This window comes from Gallus gallus, chromosome 4 (genome assembly GCF_016699485.2).
Source record: "Gallus gallus isolate bGalGal1 chromosome 4, bGalGal1.mat.broiler.GRCg7b, whole genome shotgun sequence".
Taxonomy (NCBI): Eukaryota; Metazoa; Chordata; class Aves; order Galliformes; family Phasianidae; genus Gallus; species Gallus gallus.
This window is the reverse complement of record NC_052535.1, coordinates 88,975,193-88,995,886: the sequence shown is the minus strand read 5'-3', so window position 1 is coordinate 88,995,886 and position 20,694 is coordinate 88,975,193. Positions and strand designations below refer to the sequence as shown.

Genomic DNA, 20,694 nt, shown 5'->3' with positions numbered 1-20,694 from the left:
CTTTTTCTCTCTCACTCTATTTCTCTTCCTTTCCCCTTTCCTTCCTCCCTTTCTTCCTTCTTCTCATCTTTCTCCCTTTCACTCTCTTTTTCATTTCCATTTCTTTCTTTCTTTTCTCTCCTTTCTTCTTTTTTATCTTTCTCACTTCTTCACTTCTCCAGCTCTTGTCTTCTTTTTTTACTTTCTTTCTTTCTTTTCTTTCTTTCTCTCTCACACTTTTGCTACCCCTTACACTCTTTGCTCCTTGTTGTTCACCTTGTCCAAGAGAAGACAAGTAGGGAAAAAGAAAGATGAGAAAAGTAAACAAAACACCACATCTTATTATTTCTCTTTGTCCCTGCCTGAACTATTTCTGATGTGTGTGAGCTGCTTTCACTCATGGTTGTGAAGAGCAAAGCCAGTGCTTTTTGCAGGGTGATGCAAAATGCCAAATCCTTTTGCAGGAGGTGGAGAGAAGCAGTCTGAGGCCCAGGAACCACTGGGATGGAGGGATGGTGGTGTGGGAGGAACCCCAGAGGTCTCCACACAATCATTTTGGCACGTCCACCTGCCTAGCCTTGTCCAATTAACCAGAAATGTGGAAACTCTTCTGTGGACCACCCTGTCCCATCGCTCCACACTCTCAGCCCCTCAGAGCAGGTGAGGCATTTCCTCCTGTATGTGCTTCTCCATTCTCCATGCTGAATTTCTACTCATTAAATCAGAAACAAACACAACACACGGACACAGCAGCCCATCGCTCTCCAGGAATGCATTTAGCAGGGACAGCCCTGGTTGCACTGTTTTCCCCATTATCACCAAAGCTGATGAAGATATCCTTCCCTGGTTTCTGTAACACAAATCCTCATCCCCCATCCTCCCTTCCATCTCATTCACCCCACAGGCAGACTGCTTCCATGGAAAGATGATACACAGTGTGAAGTCATGGTTACTTTGATAGATCCTGGGGCCTGCTCCTCTGCTCCCAGCAGCAGAACTGAGGGACCAGTTCTTTCCTCCCCAGAGCTAAGGCCCCATGACCTGTGCAATACTCTGGGGAAGGTGGTTGGGCCCCATGACCTATAGAGCACCTTGGGGAAGGTGGTTGGCACAAGACATGGGGGAGAGGCTAGAGGCAGAGGCAGCACAGATGTGCATCATTCCACGCTTCTATTTTGCACTTGCTTTCTTAATTGTATTCCAGGAGTTTCCAGAGACCACCACTGAGATCAAAGGCTTTGTAGCTGTGCAGCTGGATAAATAGGTAGAGCCTACTCCAGAGAAACACTGATTGGAGAGGGGAAAGGGATAAGGATAGGGGAGCTGCAGAGACACATTGTCTTGCTCTGGATCCATTGTCTGGGTTACAGACAGGAGTACATCTCCCATGTCTTCTGAATCCTCCCCCTTATCCCATGATCTCCCCTGAGGCATAAACAACTTTTAACGACAAACAAGGGGTGGTTTGAGAGAGTTTTACAAGGTGTGCTATGGAGAAAACCATATCTGTTGCATCATATCCATTGCACACCTCCCATGAGAAGTTGGATGGCTTGAACTGGCTGCTGTGCTTCAGATTGCTGCGGCTGTGGGAGCTGAAGTGTCAGACTGTGCTATAAAGAGTGTATCAGCTGCTAACACCGTCCCACGGAGTGTGACGGAGCTGTGCTGAACAGGTGACATCCCCAGACCCGAAATGGGTTGTAAAGTGAGGTGTTGGAAAGTGCAGACCTCCCAGAGACTATTTTATGCAGCACTGTGCTGGTTTGTGTTACAGCAGGATTCTGCTAGGATTTTATGCCTTCCATATAAATTTATGGAGTCCTTTTTCTGCTCCCGTCTCTCCCAGCCAAAACCCCAGAACTTGGCTAACACTTGCCCACTTGCCATGGGTTGGGTAACTCTAGCTCTGAGGAAGCATCTGTTTGGTGTATCCAATAGTGCAGAGTTGATATCTATGATTTTAGTTCAAAGTGGCTAGAATAAAGAAGGTGCAAATGCTGATAAATGATCCTTGATTTTTTTTTTTTTCCTAACAAAGTGGGGAAAAAATGGCACAGACTCAATTTCTGTAACGTTCTATTTTCATCTGTAGGAAGAAAATTTTCAAGTCTAGGTGCCAAAAGCAGGAAAATTAAATCTGTATTTAGACAGTTAAATAAGAGGTTCAGTTTTCAAAGGCAGCAATACCCCGCATCTCTAATTGCCACCAGAAGAGACTGGGATCTTGCTTTACTTTTAAAAGGGTGATTTCCAAGAAGAAAACTGTCTGTCTGGGAATGAGGGGCAGAAGTCCATTGAAAGCTCAGTGCTCTCAAGCTTATTCCTCCACTTAGTGTCATAGCGTGAGCTCTTGGCTCCAGGCAGCTCTCTTTATTACCAATCTTAACTCACCCTCTGAAAGTAATTCATATCAACACATAGTGGACCAACTCCATTTATTACTCTGTCCAAACTAGAATGCACCGTGTGCAAGGTTGGACACCATAGGAAAACTGCAGTGTCTGCAAAGGGATAAGGTTGTGCAGGTCAAAACATTGCATCCCAGTGGGAAGCATTCATGGCAGATGCTCCCAGATCTCAGCAAGAATCTCATGAGATATGCTGGGTTGTCCAAGGCTAAGAACTTTCCATCACTTCGCCCAAACAAAATGACCCAAGAGAGCACTCATTGGCACTGATGGAAGACAGCTTTTAGATAAATCTAAGATACTCTTAGGTAACTTCATTCGTAGTGAAATGGCTATCAATGTCCAAAAAATAAAATACAACCCAAAATTCAGAAGGAAAATTGAGATATGTCATGAACTACTGAAAAACAGCCTGGTGGTGGAATGACATCCAACACTGTGGCTTTGGATCCCAAAGGCTCACCATTAGCTTTGAGGTCATTTAATCAGCCCTATGGTTTACTGAAATAAAAAATAATTTGAAAAATCAATGTACAAACTTTCCAAGAGAGATCTCAGCCACAAAGAAGAAGATTCTTTGCCCCAGGCCATGCCTTATGCTGTGTTTGTGCTCATGCCAACTGTGAGGGGAGGGCCTCAAAATGTACACAGTATTGTGCAAACACCGAAGGAGATAAAGTCCTTTCTTGGAAAAGCCAGGCAGCTGGATCAAGTGAACCAAATCCACTTTGTAGTGTAAAAGTTATTCAGGCAGTCATTTCTAGGAGAATGAGTAAGAGAATGAGCAAGTGAACAGTCTGCCCAGGGAGGTGGTGGAGGCACCAACCCTGGAAGTGTTTGAGAACCATAGAGATGTGGCACTAAGGGTCATGGTCAGTGGTGGATGGTTGGATTAGATGATCTTAGAGGTCTTCTCCAACCTTAATGATCCTATGATTCTAAGTGGTTGCTGCTATATAACATTTTTCATAGAATCGTGGTTTTTCCATAGTTTATGGTACCTTTAATACCTTCATAGGATGAACCAGCTGAGAGTGTTTGCCTTCAAAGATCCTCTTGTGTTACACAAGTCAGTGAGCACAGCTAAATTATAAAACATGGTCACCTTGATTATGCAGTAGGACACAGGTTTCTCTCCTTGTTATTAGAAAAAAAAAAAAAACTTTAGAAATGAAAACAATATCACCACGTTATTAAGAAAAGGAGGAGGGAAGGATGCATTTCAGCAATAAAATGTCAATCTCTGGTTTATTTAAAAAAAAAAAACACTAAAATAATGAGCTGAAAACTAGAAATCTCGAAAACTCCTTTGATAAATGTCACTATTTTTAAATTAGGACAAAGGAATTAGAAAAACGGAGGCTTATGTTTAATTCACTTGAAAGCAAATTAAAGGGTTCGGCTTATGGATGAAAGAGAAAATTAGGTTATTTTTTCCCTGAGAGTTACCAAGGCTACTGCAGCCCAGAGAAAGCCACAGTTCAGTACACAGCTCCGTGAACTGCTATTATTGACAGGGCTGTTTGCACATCTTAAGTGGATTTAGAAGTGGCTCCATCTCGGGAGTCGGAAGCTGGACCAGACACTGTGTCACATCCTGGCATGGACAGCACTTGGTTGGGTCCACCTAATCCAGGGATTTTTTTCCCCAGATACATTCACTCCTCCCCCATACTTTGTAAGGCAGGTGCTGGTTGGATTAATGTGAAGCTCCCAGCAGCAGGATATTTGCTTTTTGAGATACTTTCTCATACATCACTGAAGTCAGCTCTTGTGTTGTGGTTTCACCTGGACTGAATGGTGGGATTTAGCCAAGTACCCAGAAATGTAGCCCCTTGGCCTATGTGGGTCTATGTCCATTACAGTTTTTAACTGCCATGGCTCAAGCTGGGAATGGTTTCCATCAGAGAAATGGCTGAACAAGTGCCCCACTATGGAAACCTTTGCTTTCATGTTCATGACTTTCCATTTTGTACTATTTTGCTGTGGTTTTGCTCATCAATGGGGTCTTCTCTGTGCTATTCGGTTCTTCCCCACTGATGTTCATCAGCTTTTTTTTTTCCATCAACTGACTTCATTAGCACTTCACTTCTACCTTGGGGGCCAAAATCATTATTGCAAACCTTAAACAAATCAATAGTAAGAAAGACCCAAGAGAAACTCCACTAATAGATGTTCTCCCCTTCCAGCACTGTTCAATATCATTTCCCATTAGCCACATTCTTCCTTGTCTCACAGTTCCCTCATCAAACTCTATCTTATCCCAAGGAACTAACAAGGTTACTCCATGGCACCTCATCAATTTCTCATTTCTCAGTCTTCCCAAAAAGGAGATTATTCACATACCTACTTTTCATACCAAACTTTATTTTATCCAAGAAAATATCAGGTTCACATGCTAGGATCTCTTTGTTGTTCCTTGTGTCTTTAGTGCCTCCTTCCCTCTATGCTGTAGCAAAGTCCAATGAAGCTCTGAGCAGAAACAAGCAGCTCTATGATCTTTAAGATTACCTCTCTTTCAGATACAATTACAAACCCTGTTTCCTGCTCCCCAGCCCAGAAGCTGCACCTTGACTCAGTAGCTATCTTTTGACCCCTTACTTCCAGATCCGAAGTTGTGCATGATGGCCCTTGTATCACAGAATCATTAAGGTTGGAAAAGACCTCTAAGGTCACCAAGCCCAACTCACCCCCACCATGCCCACTGACCACATCCCTCTGTGCCACATCTCCACGTGTTCTAAAACACCACAAGGGATGGTGACTCCACCACTCCCTGGGCAGCTGTGCCACTGCCTGACCACTTTTTGGGAGAAGAAATGATTCATAATATCCAGCCTTAACCTCCCCTGGCACAACTTAAAGTCATTATCTCTTATCCTATATGATCAGGTAGATCATCTTGTAGATGTGCTGATGAAGAGTATCTCCATCCAGTTGTTCTGATTTGAGTGCTTTTTGGATTAGAGCTTCTCTGTAGTTCTCATTTCCAAATTCCCATACATTTCCATGACATGCTTGGCTTTTACCATCCCATTCTTCTTAACTGAATAAAGGTGAAATACTTCCTTTTTTTTTCCCCCAACACATATTACCTACATTATGACAAAACACGTACATGGAGATCAACCATAATCATCATCCCTCATTTCACTGTATACTCCCTGCCTGGATTCTTCATTCATTTCAATGTATCCCATGACTGAATATATTATGGTTGGACTTGATGACCTCAGAGGTCTTTTCTAATCATAATGATTTTATATGAGGAATACAGGAGGACTGGGGTTCCTATCACTCTTCATACCACTCAGATGCCCTTTTCCTCTGGTTCACATGAAGATAATTGCAAAGTGTGGCAGATTAATCCAGATGTATCTCACCCAAGGGATGGCTGCACTCTAGTGGTCATGGGAAAGGAGTATACTGTGAGGAGATTTGCTCTGTTTATTAATGGTGTAATTCTGCAAGTCAGTGTGGTCCTCCAGTTGATTCATCTGGGATTTCAGCCTTTCCAGGATCTCAACACAGGAGCTCAGGTCCAGATTCTCAGCAGGTTTTGCAAAATGCACAAGGATTCCCAAGATCCCTGCAGCTCCGTGTAAAGCAACACCTGCTTGCAATGAGTTTAAACACCATACAGGTGCTGAGACACTCTGGAGTATTTAGATAAACACTCCTGGAGTGTTCTTCTGAGAAATTGTTATTGCTGTTGTTATTATTTCTAGTGCTTGAATGGTAGCAAATAAGTTTCCTACTGTCCTCTCAGATCGTTTTAACAGATCTGTGTGACTCTCTCTGAGGGTCAGCAGTCAGAGAATCCCAAATTAACTCATGCAAAGAATAGAAAGGAGATGGAAGAACACCAGAACACTTCCAAAACTGAAACAAACAAACCAGATTTAATATTCACTGCTCCTACACTCTCATAAAATCCTGATAGCCAAGACCCTTCTCCTGCCCTGCAGAGACAACACCTGATTAAGGAGGTATACAGATAATGCAAGCTGGTGCCCTAGCATAGCAGACAAGGATGAACATGAGAGCAGTTTGGCCAGATCAGGAAAAGTTTAATCTGTTTCTGATGGCAGCCAGGCTGAGGTCATTCCATCTACAGAAGTTTATCCATAGGCTGTGGGGTGACCTCACTGCAGCCTTCCAGGACCTAAAGGGAGCCTACAAACAGGAGAGGAGTCAACTCTGTGAAAGGGTAGATAACAGCAGGACGAGGGGAAATGATTTGAAGTTGAAGGAGGGGAGATTTAGGTTGGATGTCAGGGGAAAGTTTTTTTACAGAGAGTGGTGAGGTGCTGGAACAGCTGCCCAGAGAGGCTGTGGATGCCCCATCCATCCCTGGAGGTTTTCAAGGCCAGGTTGGATGGGGCCCTGGGCAGCCTGGGCTGGTATTAAATGTGGAGGTTGGTGGCCGTGCCTGCAGCAGGGGGGTTGGAACTTGAGGTCCTTTCCAACCCAGACCAGTTTATGATTCTACGATCCACATCTTGGATCATATGGTATAGATGAAATGAGTGAGAACAGCCTTACCTCTAACTGCAGGTGGAAACAGTTTTTGAGAGATGTTACTCAGGAACGGTCTAATAGCTTCAGAATCCCACTGACCAGCATGCCACCCACATCACTGAAACCTGCTACTTCTGCTCTATGGCTCTGGCTGGTTTCTCTTATCCCTGTGATTGGTAATCACAGAAGGATCCTACAGCTGTATGAATGCAGGGAGGGGTATCAGCTGATATCAATAAAATCAACTCATCAACAAGCTAACTTGAAGCCAGATCAAGGAGGTTTGTAGAGCTGACCTGAAAGTAGGATGTTTTGTTGTTTGTTTGGAGATTGGCTAAACTGTGTCAAAATTCCACATTTTTCCAGAAGCTCCCAAGCAGTGAGGTGTAGGGATATTTGAGGTAGGAAGTATTCTCTTCACTCCTGGTTCTGTAGGCCAAGGTAGTGCTTGACGTTTATGTAGTGCTGCTGCCTGGTTCACCTTCTCCAGTTTCTCATGTTCCCCGATCCACATTTCTGGACAGTTTTCTTCTTATTCTAAACAGAGATGGTTGAATGGAAGGGAGGATGGAAGGTTAGAGGATGGATGGTTTGATGTATGGAAGGAAGGAGGGATGGAAGGATGCATGTAATATATGCATGTCCTGTGATGATCCTGGCTATTTTCACATTTCTTTGAATTGCATGAATCACTTAATGTGTCTGTTTTCATTTCTTCATTCATAAAGAGAGACAACAGCAGTTCCATTGACTTGTTTTTGTGGCTACTTTTTGGATGACCTATGATCAAGGGGACGTGCAGGGCACAGAAGTAGCTTCCACAGTGACATTACTCAAGGAAGACAGACAAAAAACGGTGTAACCAATTTTGCTTTTATAAGTGCATTTCTTTTAATGAGCATATTTTGTGTGCTTTCTCTGCCCAGCAATTTCTCCACGGACTACCCAAACAATTCTTTCTTTCATTGGCATCGCTAAACCTCTCATCCGGAACTCTGGGCAGTAGCTTTTTGGGATAGATCTAACATGAGCAACAATGGCATTATTTAGACCTGACTGATCAATACCTTGATTCCTTTGTAAGGAAAGGTAGCAGGTAATTTTAGGAGGGGTGTGTGTGTATGTGTGCATGGAAGGAGTGTTTTAATTAACTGTTCATCTCAGCATCCACCCAGCGATTAAGAGGAATCTCAGATCTGATAAATAAGGCAGCAAGGAACAATGATCCCTCTCTCTTCACAGTGTTTGTGGCATGTCTCTTCTGGGTGGTTTTTCCCAGTATGTGAGCCTCCCCCGCATGCATTAACTACAGAAAAGGCAGGAAACGCCTCTGCATTGGGTTGAATGGTAGGGGTTGCCTATGTTTGGACTTTCCCCTCTTCCCAAAAACCCTACTATTTTTTTTCCTGCAAGCTTAGGAAGAAATGTTGCTTTCATAGCACTGATTCCTTAGAAGCTTCCCATATGTTCAGGCAGGAGAAGTTGGAACTGGTCCACAGCCTGAGAGGGGACAGCAAGGATTATGATCCTTGATTAAACTCATAGAATGGCTTGGGTTGGAAATGATCTTCAAGCTCCTACTCTGTCTCCAGCTGTGCAAATGGAGGAGGTACTGGCACAGAGATGTGACCCTGAGGGGCATGGTTAGTGGGGATGGTCTGGTGGTTAGACTTGATGATCTTAGTGGTCTTTTCAACTTCAGTGATTCTCTGATTCTACAAAGATGTTGATGTTCCTTCCCTGATGTGACTTCAAGCGTAACAAGGGGACAAGATGTGGTGTCTTCACATCCGTGCTCTCAGCACTGGTGAGATCCCTTCATTAATGAGTGGGCTTATGGGGCTCAGGTCACCTTCTTTGGTCCAGCAGCATCAGATAGAACCACAGAATCATTAACGTTGGAAAAGACCATGAAGATCATGGATGCTCCATCCCTGGAGGCATTCAAGGCCAGGCTGGATGTGGCTCTGGGCAGCCTGGTCTGGTGGTTGGTGACCCTGTACACAGCAGGGGGTTGAAACCAGATGATCATTGTGGTCCCTTTTAACCCAGGCCATTCTATGATCATCCACCTAGTCCAACCTCCAACATAGGGCCTCATTCATGAGGAGAGGGCAGGCATATACCAAGGAAAATACTCTTTTATTTGTCAAAATAACACAAAGGATAACGTATGTGCCAGCGATGTTTCTTTTGTGGTCAAGTAAGTATGTCAGGAATAGCACAATAAAAAAGAATCTGAAAAATAATTAAAACTAATAATAAGCAGAAAAAGGTAATTGTTTCCCAAGTCTCCCAGTTAGACGTTTCAATTGCATCTCATTGCAATTTCATTTTGAATTTGCTTAAGCATAATCATACTCTCTTTACATAAGTAAAAAAAACCCAAAACAACACAACAACAGAACAGCTCAAGAGTAATGCTTTTTCCCTCCAAATGAGGTTTTATTAACACTTTATTTTTCCCCACTGAGTAACTCGGGAAAAGCTCATTTTAGATGTGAAATACAGTTATTAAAGACATTCATTTATTTACAGCTTTCCCATTCTGACAGAGAACTAAAAAGCTCACTAATTGAGCATCTCCAGACTGGAACATGGTAGATACTTTCAGAAGGAGACGAGGGTCAGGGAGCACCCCTTTCTTTTTGATCTGCCAGGGGAAATAAAATAGCAAAAATGTATTTTCTCAGCCTATTTATGCTCTGTGCCTAAGTCCTACAGATGTGACTTTATGAATTATTTCCCTTCTCTGTTTTTCTCACACAGAAAAAATTAAATAGTGCCGTTCCTCTGCTTTTCCAGGAGGGTTTGCTGGAGGATTAATGAGGTGATGCCACGAGGAAGTCAAGTTAAGAACCCTGAACAGCTCCAGGAAAAAAAATAAATAATAATCCAAGAGCTTTTAAACATCTGTTTAGCCAAAATATCTGACCCAGCACTTGAGAAAATCTCTTGCTGCAAATGTTCAAAAGCACTTCCTGAGCTTTCAGGGAGGAAAAAGTGAATGGTGCTTCTCTCTGTGCTCAGAGGAGCCTCTGTGTTGAGAAGAGGGAGAGGAAATGAGAGAAAGAATGAGGGAGGGAAGGAGGGAGCAAGAGAGGAGTGGAAAGGGAGAAGTGAAGGAAAAGAAGAGGGAAGGAAAAGAAAGAGGGAAGGAATGGCCAGGCTGGATGTGGCTCTGGGCAGCCTGGTCTTGTGGTTGGCGACCCTGCACATAGCAGGGGGGTGAAACCAGATGATCATTGTGGTCCTTTTCAACCCAGGCCATTCTATGATTCTGTGATTCTATAAATAGGGAAAGGAAAGGGAAGGGAAGGAAAGGAAAGGAAGGGGAAGGGGAAGGAAAGAAAAAGGAAAGGAAAGGACTTTTGAAGCTTTGGGGCTGGAGGAGGAACAGGGTGGCTGTATTTTAAAGGGTACTGAATCTTCTTACTCTGGTGGTCAGTTAATTACTGGGTGAACCTGAAGACATCACTTCATGTTCTGTGTCTCAGCTACTCCATGCATGAAATGGAAGTAGAGGGAAATGATGCTCACTCATCATCATAAAGATTAAGAGGTGGTTCAAAGAGCCAGGCTCTGCTGCTTGGCTTCCTATAGGAGGGTCTTAAGCTGGGACATGGGGATGACAGGTGGGAGAGGCCGGGGGCATGGGAGAAGCACAATGGAAAGATGGACCCTTTGGTGGGGCTGTATTGGCTCAAGGCAGCACGGGGATCTGGATGGAGATTTATGGAGGTGGGAGAATTTAATCTGAATTTACAGAGAGGGTTTGGGGAGGAGACTCAGAGGGTCTTATTCTAGGGGGGACTGCTTGAAGGAAGGTGTGGGGTTTGGCCCAAGACTTCAGGGCTCCAGCATCAAGCAGTCAAGACCAGAATGCAGGTCACAAATGGAAAAAGCTGGAGCTGGTGTTTAGATGGGGACTTGGGGACGTCGGGATCCCCAAAAAGGGCAGCAGGGAGGGGAGGAAGCACACTCGGAGCTGAAGGAATTAAACACCGCGGGATTCCGAGGGGCTTTTCTGAGACACGGATCCACCAGGCTGGGGGAGAACCCCCCCGGGACCACGGAGCAGGGGCCAGGGAAGAGGGGAGGAGCGGGGCCGGGCCGTCAAGCCCCTCCCCACGGGGCCGGGGCCGCGGTAGAGGCGGGGGCGGCGGCGGAGGGAGCGTGGGGAAGGCGGCGAAAGGCTGCCCCGGCGCTCGGGTACGGAGTCGGGCGATCCGAAGTTTATTGCTGAAAAGGGAGGGGAAAAAAAGGGAAAAATAATAATAATTAAAGAAGAGAACAGAATAAATACAGGAAGAATTGTAGATAGATACAGAGAGAGAGAGAGAAAAAAAAAAAAAAAAAGGAAGAGCATCCCCCCGCAGCTGCCTCGGAGGGATGCGGCGGAGCGCGGCCGGCGGGACCCCCCGCTGCCCGGGCACCACCCGGGGCCGGAGCGGGGCTGAGCCGTGAGCGCTCACCCCGGGAGGGCCGGACCGGGGCGGCGGGGACTCCTCCCGCCCTGCTCAGCCTCCGCGCATCCTCCGGCGCCGCCGTGCCGTGCCGAACCGCGCCGTGCCGAGCCGAGCCGTGCCGGGCCGCTCGGTCCGAGCCGTGCCGAGTCGGTGTGAACCGAGTAGTGCCGAGCGGTTAGGATGAGGGGCATCCTCTACTTCTGCACGCTGATCCTCCTGGGTGAGTAACGCTGGGGACAACTTTCTGCCGGGGTTTACCTGCGGGGATATCTGTCCACCTCCGGGTATGGGTGATCTCTCCCCTCCCAGTACCCCGGGAGCATCACCCCGCTTTCTGTTGTGCTCGTTCTGGACCTAAGCGCTGGATCTTTGCTACTGTCACTCCGGATAGTTCTGTTTGCCGCGAGAATGGCTCATTACAGCAGGGAATGAACGCACTTCTCGCTGGGGAAGAGGAGCTTGGAGGGAGGTGTTGGGAGGAAAAGGATTTAGTACGGCGCCGGGCGGTGGAGAAGATGGAAAATGTCGGGGTTCGGTGCTGGAGGGAGATGGCAATGCGTGAGCCCCAGCCCTGCACCATGTGGAGCTGTGCAGCGAGGCTTCCCGTTGGTCCTTCCCAAAACTGGGTGCCCTCAGGGCTTTTTTGCACCGGCAGCTGTCTCCCTTTACCCCTATGCAAGCTATAAAGCGTGTAGGAGATGCTTTCCCCTGTGGGATGCTGCTTTATCTGCTGGGATGCAGTCCACAGCATCCGTGCTTGGAGCATCCCACTTATAACCCATGTCTCTCCCGAGTGCCGTGCTCAGGGGTCCCCGAGTCCCCTGAGCAGTTTCTATGTGTCCGGCAGCAGGCAGCCACAGCTGGGAGCCGCATTGCTTCGGCTACAACCCTGACAGCTCCCCGTAGGGTGTGTTTCCCTCTTGCTCTGTGCTTCGTTGAGATGGCAAACCCCAAAATGTGGGTTCAAGTAAAGCAGGAAAGGCTGCAGAGAGGCAGGAGGTGGGATGTGCTGGTCCTCTTCGAGTGGCTTTTGGGAAGAAGGGCTGGAAATGGGTGGAAGTGGTTGGGACATCCTGGTCAACCTGTATGTACTCCGAGCATCCCTGTTCTCATCCCACGTCCTGGGTGAAAACCACAGTAGGTTTTTTTTTGCTCAACGAAGGTGGCTTTGTCAGAGCTCCAAGTGACTCCTCGTGCTCGCTCTCCCTGTCACTAGATGTCACCAGCAGCAACTCGTGCAAGTCCCACCAGGCAGTGGGAGGTTTTGACTCCCAACAGCAGCTGTCTCCAGCCCTGGAGCGGTTCACTCCGGGGGTTTGGGGTGTGGACAGGACCCAGATTGGTTCAGCTCCTGATTGCAGGGACTGGAGCCGAGATGGGGAATGTCTCAGGCTGCCACAGAGCTGGAGATCTCCCCTGTGAGGCTCATGGGGCATCTGGGTGAGAGGTCAGGTCTCTGCAGGACCCCTTTTCCAAGTGGTTCAGATTGAGTGGGTAACTGATTGACTGCCTGATTGACTGGCCGGTGGGCTGATTGATTTTCTCTAGAGAAAGCCGAGTTAAAGAAAAGAGCTTCTGCAAATGGCCAGCTCTCCATTGTCAGCAATGCAATTGGGATTAGTGGGCAGGATTTAAGGATACACTCATCGCCTCTCATCCAGACCAGAGCAAAACCATCAGATAGTATTCACCTTCTGATCTCGGGGACTTCAGAAGGACATTTCCACCGCTGGACTAGCATTTGACTCTTGCAGGCTCAGTGCCATCTCAGCAGATGCAATCCCAAGCCCTCCGTCTGCTCTATAGATGTTTCCTGGGTGTTTGTGTTATGGATGGACAAGAGCTGCTTGTTTAGGTGTGTAGATATCTGCCATGGGGATTGGGGCTGCTGAGGTGCTGGGCTGGTGATGGAGCCTCTGCAGCTACAAGCACAGCAGTATCCAGCTTTCAATATCCTGCAAACCATGCGGGCTGCAGTGGGAGAGCCTCCCTTTTTGTGTGTCCCCCCCTGTTTTGGGATGATGCAGGGTGGAGGAGGCAGGACTCGAAGCAATTAAGATCTCTGGGGTGGGACCAGGCAGAATCACCATCATTCATCAGAGATGGAGATCTCCTGCTGTCACTTCGTACCCAGCTCCCCACTGGCACAAGCACACAGAGGAAACCAGACAAAAGATATAATTGAACAGATTTTTACTTCCTTGACCACTTTTCATTCAGATCAGCTCCCTCATCTGTCTCACCAGCAGCCAGAAGGATACCAGTACCAGCTGCAAGGGGAATGTAAGACCACACCACTGGGGACAGGGCCATGGTTTGCAGGCATTCACTGCTGACTCAGTGTCTTCTAATACTTGCTTGTACCTGTGGCACTGGCTAGAAATCCCACCCATGGGACATTGGTCTCATATATTCAGGTAACTGTGGAGGCTTTCATGGAGGGTGAATCTAGTGGTTGACAGCACTACCCTTGGCAGGGGAATTGGAACTCAATGATCTATGAGATTGTTTCCGACCCAAACCATTCTACTACGTATAGATATATATTCTATGATAAAATCCATCCTCCTGAGAGCACTGACATCATTAGATACAAAGAATGCCATTAATTTTACGAAGATGTCAGACAGTGCCTCTAACCAGCCCCTAAAACATTGCCCGTCCCTTATGCAGCAACGGATCATTGGGATGGAGGGTGGGATCCCAAATGGCATCTGGGATGTCTTCCTCTGATAACAGCTGAGTTTACCTGGGACATTTTATGGCTCAGGGTAATTAGCATCATTCCTGGCACATGTTAACCACAGCCTCTTCGCAGATGCGATCAAACACAAGAGATCATCTGGCAGATTTTCACCCATTTTGAGAGCACACATCCCACGGGGAGAGCAAAACCCTCAACAAAAATGCATCCGTGTGCACGAGAGAGGGAAACGCTCCCTAAATTAGTGCCTTTGTCAGCTCTGACAGGAGCAATGCGTTATTTGCATCAATAAGAATGTGGTATTTATGCCTCTTTATTGGCACGGGGAGGAAATATAACTTCTCTCTCCATGGTGCAAATTCCTCTGCAAGGAGATGGCCACACCCAGAACACATTCATTTGTTTTCCACAGCTCTGGACCCTAAAAAAAATAATTACTCCTGGGTAAAAATTAGTACTAGTTAAGTCTAATAATTAGTGTGAATTACTGTGAGCAGTGCCTTATCTTGTTTTGGGAGAAAGAAATGCCTTCTCTGCTCTCCTGGTAGTTTTCACAGAAGACCCCTATTGTGCCTGAAATTCACTTCATTTCTGCATGAGTCTCGTTCACCTTTATGACTTTCCATTTGGTCATTTTTAAGCACTTTAATTGTGGTTGAAGCCAGTCACGTTTCAATGAAAACACGTTGTGACCAAGACATCCATGGCTTTTTTTCCCTTCAGTGGGCTTCATTTTCCTTTTGTTTCTTGAAAAGAAAATAGACCCCTTTCTTCTCAGCCCAAAGGTGGAAGAGAACAAATTCTAAGGGAGGTCTGCTAAAAAATAAAAATTAGAAGGGTATAGAATCATAAAACGATCAAGGTTGGAAAGGATCTCTAAGATCACCAAGTCCAACCCCAACCCAGCACCACCATGGCCACTAACCCATGTCCCTCGGTGCCACAAATGTACATTTCAAGGCACGTTTCCTTAAAAGGAATAAAAAGAAAAGTTGTCCCTGTCAATCTTCAATTCAGTCCTGTTCCAGTTTTTTTCCAAATACATCTGTCAAAATCCCCTCTGGTAATAACTTCTGACTTCAAGCCTGGCTGGGCTGATGGTGAGAGCTGCGTGATGGTCAGTGTGGGAGCTGGGAAGCCATGCCCACCACCCTGTATGGACAGCATTCAACTCTTGTGGCTATCACAGCCTTAAAGGCTTAAATATGGATGTGCTGGGATTGGGCTCCTGTTTAATCATATTTGAAAGTCGAGGCAAGGAGGATAATTTTGAAGAGGTGGATGGGAAGTGAAGCCACAGGTGGGCATTGGGTCCTGGAGATGGACCAGGAGGGAACACAGCTTTGGTGTCACTGTGGGTGATTGTGCCCTGATTTGACCACGAGAGTCCATGTGTGTCCAAGAGGGGTTGTGGTGGTCAGGGTGATGGAGGATTAGGACTCAGTACTGTTGTATGGAGAGCAGGATGGGTCTGCAGAAGGTGGAACCACCATTTCTCCTGGGTAAGGTGATCCTGGGACTGCCACAGGGAAGAAAAATGAGTGTGCAGAAAGAATAAGTATCTTCTAAGGTCACGTTGCATTCAAATCACCTGTGGCTCCTCCAGGATTTTGGTCTAATAACAAGTAATACCACAGCTGGCATCTGCTGAGCTGTAGAGGGTTTGACAGGTGTTCAGAAAGGCTGGTGTCTTGATGAATATTTCCAAGCATCTTAGGCGAGCTATGGAGGTAGAAAGCTGTCATAGGATCATAGAATGGCTTGGGTTGGCAGGGACCTCATGGATCATCTACTTCTAACCCCTCTTCCATGGGCAGGGTTGCCAACCACTAGATAGGCTGCCCAGGAACCCATCAAGCCTGGTCTTGAATGCATCCCACAACTGCACATCTGCCTTCAGGGGCCCAGCAGTGCCACATATTTCCCTGCTGCTGGGATTGGCATCTATGCAAGGCATGGGATGTAGTCAGAGCCTGGTCATCTCAAGCCTTTCCCGGTCCATCTGACTGGAGCTGTTGGGGTAACTGGGATTTAGATGCCTGAGGAGGACGGCTTGATGAGCCCCAGAGCTGCAGACCACAAAAACCTCTCTGGGCTGCTGCTCAACTGCCTGACTGTCCTCATGGGAAAAAAGTGTTTTCCTGTATCCCGTCGGACCAGATCTTTATTTCCCAGCTCAGAACTGCCTTGGCTGTATCCTGTCACTTGTCTCTTTTCACCTCCCTTCATGCGAATCCCTGATCTCGCTCCGCAGGCAGCTCCTCGCTGCACATGTTCCTCTTTCTGTCCAAAGCCATCTGGGAAGCAGTTTGCATGAAAGACGCAGTAAAAATAGTGGTGCTGTTGTTTTGATTTATTGAACCCAACTGGAAAAACCTGCCTGTGATACCTGCCCTCGCTGAGTGCTTTGACAGGGCTATTAGCAGTGCTCCCCATGCGACTGCTGACAGTTGCACGGGTCATTTTGACACACAAGTGCAGGCAGTTGGTTTTAAGTTCGTGGGTCCCATTTATTGAGGAGAAAAGAATGGTTTTCTGGTGCTTCTTATGAAAGTAGGATCAAGTTGCTCATCTTTCACACATGGGTCCTACCATCTGCTCTTGGTCCCCAGTGGGATGGCAGTATGTTTTGGATATGGGGCTTTAAATAAGTCCAGATGCTAAAGGTCTGGGAGTTGCCACCAGAGAAACCATACAGCTTTGTTTTTCATGTTCACCACCTCTGCTTCTTGTGCAAAGAGCAAAAGGCCAAGGGCATCACTCAAGTCAAGTCTCAACACTGAAACTTCTGTCTGAGCAAACATTGAGGGTGCACTCGATCCCCTCTACTAGGTTCATGCTTGAGGCTGCTTTGCAGGCTGCCCTGTGAACATGTGTTTCAGGTCTCCTCTCCCTTGGAGGAGTTTAGCTGCTAATGGCTGTGAATCCCACGAGGAGCAGAGGTGCCTGTGGGAAGTGCTTGTCTGCAAGAGGAATGCATTTGGGAGTCTAGGGCTGTGTGATTTGAGGTCTCTGGGGACTCAGAGCTGAGCTGGGCACAGCAAATGCTCAGGGCAAGTTCTGGAGGCACTGCAGGGCACAGAGAGAGCACAATCTCTGCAAAGTCATCAGGCTTTGCTTCGAGCTTTGCATCAAACGAAGCTGGCTGATGCCTCTGCAGCAGCCACCTGGGAAATCCCATCATCCTTGATTAAACACAGCAAAGGAAACATAGGGCAGCTACAGCCTCATGGGAAAGAGCCTTCACTCGGATGACGGCTGTGAGTTTTTTGGAGCAAATCTGGTGTCTGGGCCACCACTCATTCAGGGTTCATGTGGTCCTGTCCGTGAGAGTTTTACATAAGCGATCAAATCAATCTTAAAGGGTTTTGAGTTTCTCAACTCATCTTGTTTTACTGTGTCAGCCTTTACTGAATGCTTTGTCTTCTTTTTTCCTCCTGCTCATACTGGACCTTTCAACGGCAACAGATTCACCATGTTTGCAACTTGCCTTTTCTTTCTGTCCATTGGTCACCAGTATCACCAGTAAGTGGTGTCCAGGAGCTCCAGAGCAGCTCCCTGGATGCTGATTGTAGGCATATTTCCTTGACTTGCAGCCCACCTGCCCCTCCTCCCAGCCAAAAGGCTCAGACCTGCTTGGGGAGGGAGTCATGGAATAGTAGAATATCCCAAGTTGGAAGGGACCCATAAGGACCATTGAGTCCAACACCTTGGAAAGCCAAGGGGAAACTCATAGCTGCTTGGAGCTACTTCTTTCTGTGACTTTGGATAAAAATTTCTTAATAACAGGCTGAGTATTTCTTCTGAGGCTTTAACTTCCATGCGAGCAAAGAAAAATGCATCTCCCCATGACAGCCTTCACAGCAATCTCTCAGATATTATACAGCTCACTCCATTACCTGCAATCTGGAAATAGGTGGCAGAAGTCTGCTGTAGCACTGCATGTTTTTTCTTTTCTTGCTCTCTGTTTTTTCTTTTGATGTTCGGTGTGTACAGCATAAGGCACCTTAAAAAGGTGTCACAAGGCAACATAAATCCATGCACACTGACTCTCCTGTAATAAAGGCTGCAGGTTAGGACAATGTGTTTGCCATCTCCTAATGGAGAGGGGAGCAAACCAGGATGCTGAATTATTAGACAGGACTTGGAATGAATCAAAGCCATTTGACCTGTTTGTGTAAAACCTCAGACAAGGCTGAGTTTTCCTAAGTGTTTCCTCTGCACGGTGAGGAATTACACTCCTCCTCGCAAGGGTTGGTTGATTTATGCCCTGGATTTGACACATGAGTTATAGCAATTTCATGGTAGATCTCTTTTTTTTTTTCTTTTTTTTCCTTTTTTTCTCCCTTTGGCTTGTTTTTTTTCTTCTTCCTTTTATAAGAGAACACAACCCAACGATGCTGGATGGTCTTTACTGAGCTCTCCTTCCAGTATGGGAAAAAGTGCTCAGGAGTCATTAAGATCACAGCCAACAGATACCTAAATGTAATGGGAAGGAGTTGTTCTCCTTGCAGGGAGAAGTGGAGAAGGGAGGAAATTGAGCTGTATATTAGGAATATAAGCTTTGCTTTGAGCCAACATCTGATCACTTAAAGGAAGAAAGAAGAGCAGGTTCTCCCTTAGAAAATGGTAGGATTGCTTTGAGGCTTGTTGGGGTTTGTAGGCATTGACAAATCTTATTGCCATAATTTGTGCTGCCCAGAGAGCTTCTTGTTTTTCCCAGGTTCAAGTTTGTGCCATTTTTGTGATAGTTCCCTAGTAATTGAAGGGAAACAGGAATGGAAATGACCTGAGACCCAGGTGAGCAGCCTTCTCATAGACCCAGTCTATCTGTAGGGTTCTCTAGGGGAAAAGATAAAGAATTACATTAACCTTGAAACTTAAGACTTCTCCCCATGGACTTGAAGGTGCAATAAAGAACAGAAGAGATGGACCAGAGCTGATTTAGGACAAGAGGTGATGGCCTTAAGTTGTGCCAAGGGAGGGTCAGGTTGGATATTAGGAAACATTTCTTCTCCCACAGAGCAGTCAGTCACTGTTACAGGATACCCAGGGAGTGGTGGGGTCACCATCCATGGAGGTGTTCCAGAACCATGGTGATGTGTCACAGAGGGACATGGTCAGCGGACATGGTGGGGATGGGTTGGGGTTGGACTTGATGATCTTAGGGGTTTTTCCTACCTGAATGATTCTATGATTCTATGGTTCCGGTTTGGAGATGGAAGGAGAAGAGAAAGGGTTCTTCCAAGGTTGGAAAGGAGTTGGAGATGAACCTTAATAGGGGATCAGGGAGCTCAGAGGAGGAAAGTGTAAGTTTGTAAGGATCTGAAAGCAATTCTGGAGCTGAGAAAGCCATAAGAGTTGGACTCTCCCTGCAGTGAATGGTGACATGAGTCATGCTGGGGAAGTGCATGTGAACTGACAGCTGGAGGACCCATCCATCTGCATGGAGTGCGGAGGCATACACACGGCATACACATTCCAAGTGATCACCCTCGTGGGAGTGATCTGAGGAAATTTATCTCCCTCTGCTCGTATTGCTTCACTCTTCCTCCTGCAGACCCAGTCAGGGCAATCCTTAATGTCTGCTGGAATGACTTTTGGTAATTAAGTACCAGACTCAAGGGGGTCTGGGTCTCTAGTTGGGTTCCTTATATACAATTGAATTACCAATTAATTATTGGTCATAACTGGTCGGACTAGAGCAAAAATCGCCACCACCAACAAAGAAACAATCAAACAAACAAAGAAAATACCAACGCAGAACCAAAGCAAACCAAAAACGCTCTAGCAAATAACGAAGAGAGATTCAGTGGCCTTTCGCATAAGATCCTAATCTGCAAGGCAAATGCACTCAGGAATTAACTATTTCTGGGTGTCTCTCAGCATTTGGGAAACGATGCAAACTCACTGCAATTCAGTCCAAATGAGGGATATTTTTGGGGTAGGCAAATTACTGCGAGGCAAGAATAGGTGACAGGGTGGTGTTTGCCCTAGGACGTTGGTGCTTGTGCAGAGTGGCCACCTACAAACTGGGACTGAAATTACTCATCATTGTATCAGAATCAATGCGACTTTCAGCAGCACCTGCTGCTCACACAGTCGACTGAGCTCTTATTTTGGCACTTGTGCAGCTGCTGGCTAATCTGCTCTGAAGATCTGCCCGCGTCCCCTACATGGGGATCAGTGGTCCCACTTGGAGTTGGGTTTAGAGATATGCACCGCTAAAGAGAAGGAGATGAATTCAGTGATGTGCCATGGAGACAGGGGAGCAGCCCTGGGGCGCAAAAACTAAAAGCCTCTGATAGAAGAGCAGGCTGGAAAACAGAAAAAAAAACCTGGGATTTTGGTACAATTTGGCTTCCAAACAACGCTGACAAATCAATAATAGCAAGAACTGCTATAAAAGATAGAGAACAGAAACTAAACTACTTATTGAGGGTAATTCCATCTGAAGAAAATCAAAGAGTAAAATAACGTCTTGGATGTGTCTGTTCTGTTTTACCTGCTTTTATTAAAAAAAAACAGCTTCCTATCACACTGCTCCTTCTGGAGAGTCTCTGGACATGGAGACAAATGGACCCTGTTTCTCATCTGCCACCTGCTCAGT

General features: G+C 46.4%; 1 protein-coding gene across 2 annotated transcripts in view; it reads left to right on the top strand.

Moving 5' to 3' along the window:
- The first annotated feature begins 11,087 nt into the window (after positions 1-11,087).
- GFRA4 (GDNF family receptor alpha 4) overlaps positions 11,088-20,694 on the top strand; it is a 69,449-nt gene continuing 59,842 nt past the window's right edge. For both annotated transcript variants that reach the window (NM_204991.2, NM_001397717.1), the window contains exon 1: positions 11,088-11,600. In NM_204991.2, coding sequence (NP_990322.1) covers positions 11,561-11,600 — 40 coding nt within the window. In that variant the 5' untranslated portion in view covers positions 11,088-11,560. The remainder of the gene's footprint in view (positions 11,601-20,694) is intronic.